We start from the raw sequence: 13,906 nt of genomic DNA, 5'->3' as shown, positions 1-13,906 counted from the left end.
GCTATTGTTTGGACACTGGGTGCTGCCAGCTGAGTCACCTGTGCAATCGCCTTGCACTGAACAATGGTGTTCCAGAGGTCAACCTCTAGGTGACCAGTTGCAGTCGGTCACCAAAAGCAAAGCAAAGTCACCCAACAACCCCCGTTTTTTTCCTAGTTGCAAAGGTGGCTGTCCTAGTCTGAAAGCATTTGTGGTCCAACGTTTGGAATGTATTTCTTAGCGCATGGTTTGATAAATTAGCAGCAGCCTTTGCCAGCAACATTAAATATATCTCCATGTACATTTCGAAAACGTTCTTTTGGCCACTGTGTGCATCTGCGATGAGAGAGTGTTTATATCTGTATGTCCCCTCTGATTTTCTAATAATTCATCCACCATATGGGCAGACGAGATAAAACAATATGGATGGATTTCACGAGGATATAGCAAATGATGGTCTCGCCTTTGTGTTTCATGATATCGTGCGCACTCACGCATGTGTGTGTGTAACTTGATGTACTACCTGGTAATACATAATCTGCTGCTGAGGATTCAAAGCATTTTACACCATTGCTGCACAAATAGAGATGGTAATTATATATATATATATATATATATATACTGTATATATATATATATATATATATATATATATATATATATTTTTTTTTTTTTTTTTTTTTTTTTTTTTTTCTTTTAAAGCATATGGCTTTATTGATCAGCTTAGGTTAGTTTACAAAAAGATATTTCTTTGGTATGTGACCAAACAGACACACACACACCTACACAGACACACATACTGTACATTGAGCCAGACACGGACATCAAAAAAAAAAAAAATAGAAGCTATTTATCTCGACAGGAGCACAGTCACTTATCCAAGAATACTGAGCGCTCAGAGCAGTAATTACTCTGTCAGTGGTTGAATTTTAATTACATCTTAGCGCTGCGCCCAGTATTGTCTCATGTGTGTAAGTGTAAGTGTGTTTGTGTGTGTTCTTATCTTACAGTAGCACACTCCTCAGCTATAGCACAATGACCGCATTTCCCCAACACCTGCTGTTGCGTTACAGCAGAGAGTCAAAAAAGCAGAGAGAGACACAGAGTGCGATCACAGGCTTAATGCTTTCATCTTAAAATGAATACACTGTGTCCTTTAAATGCATGACTACAGACAGTCAGCCAAAGACTGGAAATAAGATGAAACTGCTAGCCTGGATCTGTCCAAAGGTAGCAAAATCCACCTATCAACATTCCTAAAGCTTAAACTTCTTAAGAGGAAAAAAAAAGCCCAAAAAGTCAAACTATTTCTTTAGATGTCTTAAATTTCACTTGATTACTGCCCCACTCTTATTTTTTATTTTATTTTTTTACCTTTTCTCTACTCTATTCTTTTGATATGTGCAATAAGGCAGGATTTGTGCTGCACTTTTACAATCATTTTTGTTCATTTTCTTGGGTCACAAAAATAAAATCTTGCCACCAGCAGCAGCAGCAGCTCCGTGAGCAATTTTACAGTCCACTACTGTCGGTCAATTTGAAGCTATCCAGTACTTTACTGCAGAAGGTAACTGAGCTGCATGCGGCTTTTACCAGGTAAAGAGCTAAGAGCAAAGTTTGGAGGTGAGCATGAATAGGAGTTCAGAAAGTAAAAGGTTGGATTTTAGTGTGAAGGTGGAGACCAGGTAAAGAGGAATGAGACAGAATGAGGTGTAAAGAGGAAAAGAAGGCAGATAAATCAAAGGGCACATGGAAGAGAAAATTTAACTGAGCTGAGGAGACCGAATATTTTTCCTTGCTGTCAGCCCTTGATCCTGCCCAGAGGCTCTAGAGAGGGAAAGAGAGATAATAAGACATTATTCAAGGCCACTCCAACCTGAGCAAGGGCCACTTCTCCCTTCTAGTCATTAGAGCGAGATTTCCAAAGACAACAATAAAAGCAGCCTCTTGTTCATCAGCTGCAGCTTTCAGGCTTCCAGCAGACAGAGGATGGATACAATGCCTGGTAGGGAGCACAATGGCCAGCCTGTTTACACAACATGTCCGAACCCAAATTAGTCAAAGAGGGACAGAAAAGATAGTGCTTAATGTTAATACACTGTTGCTACAGTAGCCATCAGTGTGATGGGAGAAATGCTCAGAGGTCCTCTTGAGTGGGCACTCTGCCTTGATGTTTTTCAACCAGCGGGGCGATTTCTATCAGCTCTCCAACTGTCTCTCATGTTTCAGCTACAACAGGAATATGTTGATCTGTACAACAATTTCCTTTATCTTTCCTTAGCTGCCTCAGTGTCAGTGTTGGAATTTTTTTATTTGATAACATGGGCTGGACAAAAGAATTTAACAGGTAAATTGTATTGTATTGGTTAACATGAGCCTTACTGGTTGATTTGGTCATGAAATATGTCTAGCACATGATAGCATGTTTTTAGAGATATTTCCTTTATATTAGTTCTCATATATATTACATCCCGTTGCAGTTCTAGTCATTTCTTGAAGTAGTCTTCAAGAATAGTTCTCCAGGCTTCTTGAAGGATATGCAAAGCACTTCTTTGGATGTTGGCTGCCTTTTGTTCAGCTCTCTGTCAAGATGGCTTAATAATGTTGAGGTCCAGGCTCTGGGGAGGCCAATCCATGGCTGATAGTGTTTTATCACTGGACTGGAAGTGTGTTTGGGAACTCTGTCATACTGAAAAATGACCATTTCTAGATGGTATTGCATGATGGATTGAAATCTGATCTGATCTGCATTCATAATTCCATCAGTTTTGACAAGATCTTCAACACCACTGGCTAAAATGCAGCCCCCAAACTATGACAGAGCCCCCACCACATTTTACAGATAGCTGTAGACATTCACTGTTGTACCTCTCTCCTGACCTTCTCTGTTGAGGCTATTTCTGATGAGGGTTCGGTGAACAGTAGACAGTTTAACTGAAGGGCCAGATTAACTGTCAGGTCTTTGCTGATTTGTTCCCTATTTCTTGACATGACTTTCAGATACTGTTCATCTACTGTAGATAGTCCTGGCACTTCTTCTTTTGTCCTCCATTTGTCCAGTTTCCTCATGTTTTTTTGCATGTCAGCCTGTGTTATCTTTGGCATTTTTTGTAGAATTCATTAACAGAGTAAATCATGTGTTTTGTGACAGGTTGCTATTAAGAAAGCACCTTTGGTAAGTTGTCTGTTATGTGTAGACACAAGACTAGTTCCAAAGAATAAAAAAAAACAAAAAAAAGAAAACAGTCCTCTGATGCAAGGACTGCACTGAAAATGAAAAAGCAGTCAATGTCCAAGGAAAACTTTGAAAAACATTCAGAAGGTCTGGAGAACTGTTGCTGAAGACCAGTTTAAAAAAATTAGAAGAAAGTCTGGCCCCTTTGGAAATGAAATGTAAAGAAATCAGGAGTGTGTTACGACTTTTGCACAGTACTGTGTAAATATATTTCAGTTGGTCTAATTCTTTAAATTGTTTTGGAGCCACTTGGAGGCAAAACAAAAACACAGCATATTGTTATATCGCATTATATCAGCTAACCAGGACAAAAACTCAGGTTTAAACAAAATGCATATCCAGTAGACACAAAGCAACATTCACATTCAGTGACATTACTGATAAATGTAAGTGCAGTGTGCAATTTCAGCTGCTGACTGCTCCACTGTGCTCACCATTTGCAGACTATAAAGCTGAAACAATTAGATACCGGACAAGGAAGAATTTAACTCTCTGTGGGTTCATTACCCGAAGCCATCAGCTTTATCCAGTGAGAGTAAGCCCTTTTTAACAAATCACTTTATTCCCTGTTGTTTTATGCACAAATTTTGACAGACTTACTTAAAAGTGAGGACTCCTGTCTTCCCCTTGTCTGTGCTACCACCCTTGTGTGCACTCCCTGTTTAATGTTCTGGACTTTTTGGATATCAGTTGGTTTTCTGTTGTGGCTTTTTTTGTTCTTAAGACTTTGACATCAGCCATAATAAAAGCTTCATTTTCTGTTTCTCTGCCTGCTTTTGATGCCCTTTGTACTGAAAACATGACACCAAAACTCAAACACCTGATGAAATCCAAAGTGCAAGTAGCTAGCCTGTTCGTTTGTTTTTTTTTTTTTGCTTTTTTTTTTCCCCAGCCAACAATCTAAAAATCCCATAATATAAAATTTGTTAAGATGTATGATGAAAAAAACAGCAAATATTCATATCTGTCAGTCTGTAACCAGATGGGTTTTGGCTCTTTTGATGTACTGATTACTGAATCAGCTGCATAAAAGCTCAAAATGTGAGTAGGCTTCTGTGTTTGTGTGTGACTAAATGCAGGTTCCCCATCTATTATGCCTGGTTTGTTACTGTGTCATTGCAGTGGAAAAATTATGCCAGACTCCAACAGCTGTGCTGTCAGAAACACACAGCCATCAACATTTCAGCTGGGAATTCTCTGTCACAGCTCATTGCTCTCCTCTGATGGTCAGCAGATGGAAAAATTTGGCTTTGTGATATAAGAAGTTTACTGGTATACATGAGCTCTGATTTTTTTTTTTCCACTACAGTATCACATTTCAATCTGCTCCACTCCTTGCTTTTTGTGGCTGGAAGTAGAGTCACAAGTCAACAGCCCAGGCGATCATTTTTTCCATTAGCTTAACACAGCTATCCTTGGTGGGAGCAATGTGTATGTGTGGGGGTGTGTATAGAGCCCTGCATGAGCCCTTGGCATTCCAGCAGGACAGCATAAGTCTGCATCAGGGCTGTATCAGTTTCCCCAGCCCGGAAATAGTCCCATGAGCAGTTAGAAGTTCTGACTCTTGTGCTTGCCGTTTTACAAATGTATGGAAAATAGTTGCCGTGTGACACTCTCGTCCAGCCTGTCAAGGTGGCCAAAAGTGACACTCTCGCAGGGCCAAGTGGGTCAGTAAGTGATGAGTGAAGGATTGTGTGCACTGACTGATGTGTCCCAAGGGACCATTGGAAGGGGTCGTGTAACTGTCTGCTGCTACGGTTACTATTGTTGTGCTACTTGGTCCTGACCTGATATGAGGCCTTTATCACTAAGCTGCAGACAGCTCTTAATCCAGCAGCTTTCTTTTGCTATGGTGACTGCCCCCAGGTGTCAGGACTGTGCAGGTGCTGTAACCCTGGTATTTTCCCCCTGCATTTCTGTTTTTATGGTTTGTATAAAATTATATTGTTGAGTCAGTTCCTGGACTTCCACCAAGAAGATTTTGTTTCCATTCACATCAGCCTCCTCAGCCTCCTCAGCATGTTCATTCAGATGTGTAAAATCTTAATTTCCTTCCTATATTTGATACAATTATCAATCAAATCTAATCAAAGCTTCTTTTTTTTGTCTCCTCTTTTGTGTTTCAGTACCAGATTGGCCAGCTGTATATGATCAGCAAACACAGCCATGAGCAGAGTGAACGTGGAGAAGGTGTAGAGGTGGTGCAGAATGAGCCTTATGAAGACCCGGAGCATGGATCGGGCCAGTTCACAGAGAAACGAATCTACCTTAACAAGTGAGTGTCCTTCTATGTGGCATACAGTGGGCCCAGAAAAGCAATAAGCAAATTTCCACATTAATGAGGTTATTTCAAATGGAAAACAAAGTGGTATCTGTCTCATGGAAAAATTATTGTTGCACACATTTAAGCTCTAAATTGTAGCTTTCTATTAAAAATTAAAACAGTAATGTGTTGCTAAAATGCACACTTTTAATGTCTTTAATCATTTTTTAGGGGCTGTAATGTAGCTTAAAAAATGACTCCTTAGCAGAATCTGTCTAGCATTTTATCTGATTGCTCACACCTGATTAGCCGCTGGCAACATGTCTAATGATCTGCTCTGCTGAAAATAATAGCACACTATAAATGGTTACAAATAAGTTTTAGTCACTCTAATGTAGGCAAATATCGGCTATAATCAAAACCCAGAGAGCGGTGCTAAGTGTTGCTTTTGCATCTCAGGAATGAAAAAGTAAAAACATAATTTAGTGTCCGTTTTCTCTTCAGAATTATTTTCTGGCTCAGTTCTTTGTTCCTGTGTTTTGTTAAACTTGATAAGTGTGAAACTGAGGGTTTGATTTTCTGTTATGTAAATTCAAATAGAATCTGGTGCTGTGTGAGCATTGCAGTGTATGTAGTTGAAAGGCTGGCACCTCTCTGAATTCCCTTATTCAAGTTAAATTAAAGGATGACATACGGACAAAAAGAATAGATTAGATGCTTTGATTTTGATGACATTGTAATGCTTTGACACAAATGAATATTGTAAAATGCATTTATCAGTGATAAAATTATAACATTTTACATTCCAAAGAAAGTGTACATTCATACAGAAATATTTCACAGATTCTCTTTTTCTAGACAGGGTTAGTTCTTTAATCTTAGCTATTTTTCTGTGCATTAATCACTGATTACTTCTAGGGCACCAATTCACTTAGCTCATGTTCAGTCTTATTGCTCAGTGAGGTCTAGGGCAGGCACTTGGCAAGAGCACAAATGCATCAATATAGGCAACTTCTATTAAAGTAATGCGGTTCAAAACTATAAATTTCATCAGTGTGAACAAAGAACACGGTGATCTGCAGTTCACAGGAGCCGCTATGAATTAGATGTCTTGGTAAAGCATTTTCAGACACTGACAAATGAACCAAGGTGGAACATGGATGACAATTTGGTCCAGCAGAGCATAATGACAGTGAACCCATTCATCAGAGTAACTAAACTCACGAAGTAGGCTCAAACAGTAAAAAAAACAGTAGTGTCTCCTTGATATTTATGCCTTTATGAACTAATTAGGATGTACTGCCATAGCATCACCCTGTTCTGAACCTTTGGAGTGAAAAATGACCTTATTGTCTCTGTATGGGTGGTTCTCACAGACACCAGTGTCTGCAAATTAGTGCAAAGAAACAGGGTGCTGGTACAGTTAACAACAAAGCAAGCTACATTGTTTGCCAGTTAGTTATATGTAGGGGTTTAGAGTGGGATTTGGCACATAAATAAATCCTAAGATTGGGTATAGGAGTTCATTGTGGGGAAAAAAAATTATATGAATTCTTTCAGCGAGTTTGCCTTTAGGTAGCAGGCACAGTGTGATCAAAAAGAAACTATCTGCCACTTAAAAAATGTTATTCCATTTATGCTCACTCTGCTTCTGTAGCACGTGCTAGATGCTGAAGGACTGGGACCACAACTTTACTGACATGTGCACCAAGAACAGAAATCAGAAAGAGAAAGGATGTGTTGAGAGCGTTAGCAGGTGCTTGGGATGCCATAATTTTCTTATTACTGAGCAAATATTTCCATGCCATCAGCTCATCACATGAAAAATGACCTCTCCCTGCAGCATTTTATATTAGTCTGCCTATCTGATTGGCAGTTGTGAAAAAGAAAAAACTATTACAAAACATAGAAGCACTGTGTGAAAAACTAAGTACACCCCCATGATTCAGTAGCTTGTAGAACCATCTTAATCAACAATAACTAAAAGTAATAATTTCTGTATGACTTTATCAATCTCTCACATCATTATGGAGGAATTTTGGCCCACTCTTTTTTTATAACATTATAACAGTTCACTGAGCTTTTTGTTATGCACAGCTCTCCTAAGATCCCGCCACAGCAGTTCAATCAGCTTGAGGTCTGGACTTTGACTGGGTCATTGCAACATCTTTTCTTTTTCAGCCAATCTGTTGTAGATTTGCTGCTTGGGAACATGTCAGTCATTTTGCGTGATCCAAGCTTTGGCTGTCGGACAGATGGCCTCACATTTGACTCTAAAATATTGTGGTATTGTAAGAATCTAATAAATAAACTAGGTCTCTAATTGTGTTTATCATCTATCAATTAAAACTTACTGAATTGTTGTGCAAGTAAAGTAATAATGTTTTAATTAGTTTTAATGTTTTAAGCAATAATGTTCTATTTTAATAACAGGTATGCTTCCCTTACTCGCTCAACTCATTAACTCCCAAATTTCATTTCACATCATCTTATTCTGGTTAGATAAGATGACAGATTCTGTAAGACACGTCTGAGCTGCTCACTGCCAAAAGTCAGACTGTGAGATAAAAAGCGATCCACATGAAGAATACCAAAGAACACTGAGGTGGAAGTTTTGTGCTCTGAAGTGACAAGTAAGTGGGCCTTTGGGAAATGCGAAGTGTCACTGACAAACTCGGAGAAGAGGAGGGCCGAGTGTCGTGTGTGTCTTTAGTTGAGAGTCACTATGTGTGCTTGTGGGCAGAGAAAGATGAGGTCAGTGTAAATGATGGATAATTTGAGCAGTCGCTGTCGGACACCGAGCCGGGCCTGCATCCCTCCACCCACAAACCACCTGTTACCATGTTATAGCTGCATTCTGAGTGTGTGTGTGTGTGTGTGTGTGTGTGTGTGTGTGTGTGTGTGTGTGTGTGTGTGTGTGTGTGTGTGTGTGTGTGTGGCTTGCAAATAAGGCAGTGTGAGGACATGTGGCCAGTCTGCTGTGTTTGGACATTCCCCTGGCTGTTTGACAGGTTATTAGAGGGGGTCTGGAGGGAGCTGTCTGCGCCATGTCCCTGCAGCTTATGCAGACCCTTAAGCCATTTTCAGATACACACTGCAGTCCTGAACATTGCCCGGACTCAGCCAACAAAGGTGCATGTGAGAATTCAAATATCCAACACAGTCAGGTCGGACATTAGTCAGTTGCTTTAACCTAGGTGCTCCTTTATAAAACTTGTGCATGATGTTGGATTCTGCAAGGCTAATATTTAGGTGCCCTGCCTGCCTGCAGGTGAGTGGGCGTCAAGTGTCCTGCCTCCTGCAGGCTCTATCCAGGCAGCTCCCTTTCCTTAAACAGAGTATTACCAGTTGCAGACTATTTCCTGCTGCATGCCCAGTGTGAGGAAGGACAACTTTGTAAAATATCCTGACCTTATTCTCCTGAAAGTATCCAAAGTTCAAAGTGTGTAAAATGGCTTTAGCAGCAAACCAAAAAGAGAAGAGCTTGGAAATGTGGGAGTTAAATAATCAGTGGTTTGGAAGAGAATTTTTCTGAAAGGTACAACTTAATGATGACTTTGAGTCCAATTATGCTGCTATTTGCTGTGCTTGATTGTCTGGTTTTCGGGGAGCAGAAATCTGGACTAAATGTGATTTGAGCTGCAGCAAACTTTTTCTGATGACACACAGTAATGACTGTCTGCAACCCATCTTTTCTCTCAGGGTCTATTGCCAATCAGGACTTACTGTTCCAAATGTCAGAGTTTCAAAAGTCAATCTTCTCTATTCACTGGTATTCACTGGTAAATTGTGTATTTCTCAAATCTCTGACATGGCAATTTCCCTCCTAACCAAAGCCCTGATGTTCCCTTTCCTCAGTAATTTTATTTTTTATTTTTTTGATTAGACACCCAATAAGGTGCTTGGCTACTTGGCTGTCAGCATTTAGAATCCATTTGTGCTGAGTAACAGCCCTCCCTCTTTATTTCCTCTATTCGCCTTTTATGCCCCTTTTTTATATCTATCACAGAGAAAGCTAGTGAAACTCCCCTGCAGGGTACAGGGTGTAATCAACTTCCCCAAGGGGCCATCATGGCTGCCATGTATAGCCTCCATTATGACTCCACACAGCTGGATGCTTCTCATTGCCTATTCTGAGTGATAGGCAAAGAGTGGAGAAACTTTGAGAGAGGATTGCTTTGACCGTGAAGCACACATACTAGTTGTCTCGTCGGTTCGCTTTCTACTTCTGTTTCACTTTACTAACCTACCCACTCATCTTTCTTTGACAGCAAGCTGCCCAGCTGGGCCAGAGCAGTGGTCCCCAAGATTTTCTATGTCACAGAGAAGGCTTGGAACTATTACCCGTACACTATCACAGGTAATGCTTTGATCATACGTCCTATAGTCTGCGCTAAAAGAATGTACTTTGATGCAGTGATATAGAAGAACGACTCTGTCCAAAACAAGTAGATTTAAAATAAACGGTAGCATATAAGGCAGGAAACAAACTTGATTTATTTTTTCTTAATAATTTGCATCCCTATTTTGTGGATATTACACTTAAAAAAATGACATTTTAATGCAGAGCACCACATTAGAGGCCGACCAATATATTTGCTATTTGTCAAGATATCAGTATTGGCATTTGTCACTGGTATGCATGATGTATTACATGGAATACAGTGGCATAATATAATGTAGGATTGTTTCATTGTGAATTGGTGTTTTTCATGATCTGGTAATGGCCAGAGTGTAACATTGTTCACATTTTAAGTTTCCAAAAGAAATCCGACACCTGGGCAGTGTTGGTATTTGTGAATCTGCCAGATCATTTTTCTTAGGTGATTAAAATATGTCCTCTAATGGGCTTCTTTTCAAGTGCGTAAATTAAAGTGACACCATTAGGTTGTCAACAAGCTTTTAGAAGAAGTAGAACAGCTTTAAATGTCACAAAAATCCCGATAGATCCGCAAACCTGCAAATATCACATTGCTTTTGGTTTATTTTGAACTTTTTTCTAAAATAAACAGCTACACAGAGACAGCAGGTTTTCTGTGTGTACAGTGTGTTTATGAGACTAAAAATGCACTCTGCGGGACCATGCATGGTAAAAATAATCAGTGGCACACAGATTTTTAAAAATGGGGCTGTATCCTAGAGAAATGGGCTCCTCTCATGTGCTTTTACTGGAAATGAAGTGCTACCGAGCTGAAGCTTAATGGTTCTTTTTTTTTTCCATTTTGAACTAAAGTATTTTTTCTCCTCTCGTCTTATCTCTCTCATTCTGTTTCATGTCTTTGTTCTTTTCCATCTTTGTGACGCCCCACCCCTCCACCTTCCATTCCCATCCATTATACTGATGGCCTCTGCTGATGATATGGTCAGAGTACACGGTGAGTAGTTTCAGTGTGTCTGCACAGACGTACACACACACAAAAAAAGACACATTGATCAAACTGCTGCCTAGAAGATCCTGTGTTGTGGAGGTTGTGGGTGAGAGTTGGAAAAGGAGCAGGTGATGTTTGTTGAGCCCTGAGCCCAGCACATCTCTGATAGCACTAACCCAACACTAACAGTCTCAACCTTAACCTCAGTGCATGCTTAATAAGCTGCATTGCAAGTAGACAGGTGTGATTCTAATACTGTAATACTGTGATGTCTGATACTTTCTTGTAGTGTTGATCATCAGAGCACATACAGCATGACACGATGTCCATATTAATCCAAGTCTTTTCCAGTGAGTTCCCAAAAAACACCACATACTTGATCTAAGTTGCCACTTGGTATTGTGGTAATACAGAAATGCATAAATATACAATTTAATGCTTGCACATATCAGAAATGTAGGGACTGGAATGGAGCCAAGGTCTCAGCTTTACTCTCTGGAATAAAAGAAACAGTTAGAGAAGAGAGCACAAAGCCAACTCTTGCATTACTTCATGGTCACTTGCATAAAAAAAGTCTTGGAACATCACCACTGGCACACTGTGTACATCAGCATTAATGCTGAGCATCTCAAGCTGAAATTATTGGTTGATGAATTCATTTCTACATCAGCAGAAAATGTATCTACAAAATATTTGAATTGTGAGTCAGTGTCCAACTTTTTTTTTTTTAAAGGGAAAAAAATCCACATATAAATGGTTGCAGGTACTTGAAGATGAATATTTGCTTGTTTATTTTCTGGTCACTTATGCTAAGTTCATTGCAAGCAAATAACAAATGAAAGAGAAACCCATCATTATGAAATATCGTCAGTTGCAGCCATACTTGCAGCAATAAGACAGTGCTGTATTGTAATAAATCCCCCCCAACATCTTTTTTTTTTAAAAGCAAGAACTGGTTTGTTTGTATGCAGTTTTATACACGCTGAATCTTTATAAAATGCTTTGCGAATGAAGGTGCACATAGTGCATTGAACAGGTAGAACTATACCACAAACTTTCAAAAGTGCGCTCACCTCTTCAGTTACATAAATATAGTCTTTAGTTATCATGATTTCCAGGAGTAACATGTTGAAATCCTAAGTGCAGGTAAGAGAAAGAAATGCTCATTTTATTTCCATCTTATTATTCTGACCTCTTTTTTTTCCATCAGATTGTGATCACAGAAAATGATTTCTTTACCAAACCCACTGCATTTTTGAAACAAATGTAATTTCACATCTGATCCTCAGTGTGATCTGATACTGTGATTAAATCCAAACTGAATCTGTTCTCTTTTATTAAAATCTTGTGTTTCTCTCTCCCTCGACTTTGGGGGTTTTGTGCCCCGCATAATTATGGAAAATGAGAATAACGCAAAAACATCAAGTTTAATTTACACACAAGTAATGTGATGAAAGTGGAGATGAAGAGTATTGATATCAGCTCAACTGTCACTTTAAAAAGGAACCTGCGAGACAGTAATAATTATCATTAACTGCTGGCAGCTGTTGGCAGCAGGACGTGAAGGGTAACACAGATGCTGAGGCATGTAATCGCTCCAGTGTGCAGAAGTCTGTCCTGAAGTCAACTCCAAGTTAGACAGACATGAATATCACCACAGGGAGATGCTCAGGACAAATCCTGGAAAAAATTTTTCCATGTTACTTTTGGATAAATGAACTCTTTACTCTGTCCCTAAGATTGGGCCCAGACACTTGTCTGAATATGTTTTATTCAATCCTCCAGAGCATATGAGAGTTGTGAGTGTACCTGTTAGAGCTTTACCTTCACATCAGGAATCCCTGCTTCAACATCACCCACGTCCCTGCTGCTCCATTCTGTTTGTCAATATAAGCTAATCAAGGAAACCTTTCATTAAAGACATTAACAATAAAAACCCCACAGCTCTCAGCTGTTTGAGTGTTTAATTGACTGTTGCCAACAAAAAGCACTAATGATCTGCACCGGGACATTAAGAAGACATGCCCCAAGACATGCCCCCCACCCACCCACACACACACACACACACACACACACACACACACACACACACGTGCGCACCATCTCCTTATGTCTAAAGCAGCAAGGCTGTACTGATGAACCCCACATAAAATTAGCAGCAAACCATTTCTTCCCCCTCCCTGAGATTATGCAACTGCCTTTGCAGCATCTGGATATGTTAGGGAGGTCAGGCCAGCTCATGTGAAAGTTTGCAATGTTTCAGCCTTAAGAAGATGAGTGTTGCTGATATGACAGTGACACTGTCATAAAAATAGTCACGTCTTACTCTGACAGCAGATTATTTAAAGTGCACTATATGGACACCTACACATTACACCTACAGAAGCACCTACATGGAAACCCATGCCATGAAGCTCCCGGTGCAGTTTTTGTGCTGATGTTAATGCCAGAGGAGGGTTGGAGTTGCTGTTGTTTGTAAATGCTTCCACTTTGCGATAATACTACTTACATTTGATTGTGGACTAGCTAAGAGAGAAGAAATTTCACCAACTTGACTTGTTGCAGTGGTAGCATCCTATTACAGCACCACGTTCGTATTCAGTGAGCTCTTCGGAACAACCCCATCTTTCACAAATGTTTGTAAAGGCAGATTGCATCACTAGGTGCTTGGTTTTAGTCACCAGTGAGACTGAAGAAAATGCTCACTGTGGCAGTCTACTACCTTTATTTATTTATTTTTTGCACCAAATTAGGTTTTTTGGAATATCTTCATTGCTCATCGTTAAATGACAAAGACCTTTTTCATTGTGACCATTTTGCCTTGAAACACTAGGTTAACTCAGGTGTTACTAATCTCATTGATGTAGGCTGAATTTCTTGATAACTTCATGTTCATGTTAGAATGGCAGCTGTGAAAGGGATCTATCGTCTTCCCTTAGGTGCATAGGTATTTATTTTCTTTCACTATTATCAGTATCATAAACACACACACACAAACACAGACCTTGCATAGTTTTCTTGTCTCTTTCTAAGACTCACAAGGCCACTGAATTGTGCTGA

The 13,906-nt window shown here is 39.7% G+C and overlaps 1 protein-coding gene across 1 annotated transcript in view; it reads left to right on the top strand.

Annotated features, from left to right (window-relative positions):
• Positions 1–13,906, top strand: part of pitpnc1a (phosphatidylinositol transfer protein cytoplasmic 1a) — a 75,411-nt gene that overhangs the window by 52,666 nt on the left and 8,839 nt on the right. The window contains exons 2-4 of the mRNA XM_030735972.1: positions 5,341–5,489; positions 9,749–9,837; positions 10,845–10,852. Of these exons, the coding sequence (XP_030591832.1) occupies positions 5,341–5,489; positions 9,749–9,837; positions 10,845–10,852 (246 nt within the window). The remainder of the gene's footprint in view (positions 1–5,340; positions 5,490–9,748; positions 9,838–10,844; positions 10,853–13,906) is intronic.

The sequence above is a fragment of the Archocentrus centrarchus genome, chromosome 8 (genome assembly GCF_007364275.1).
Source record: "Archocentrus centrarchus isolate MPI-CPG fArcCen1 chromosome 8, fArcCen1, whole genome shotgun sequence".
Classification (NCBI taxonomy): Eukaryota; Metazoa; Chordata; class Actinopteri; order Cichliformes; family Cichlidae; genus Archocentrus; species Archocentrus centrarchus.
This window is presented reverse-complemented; position numbering and strand designations above follow the sequence as displayed.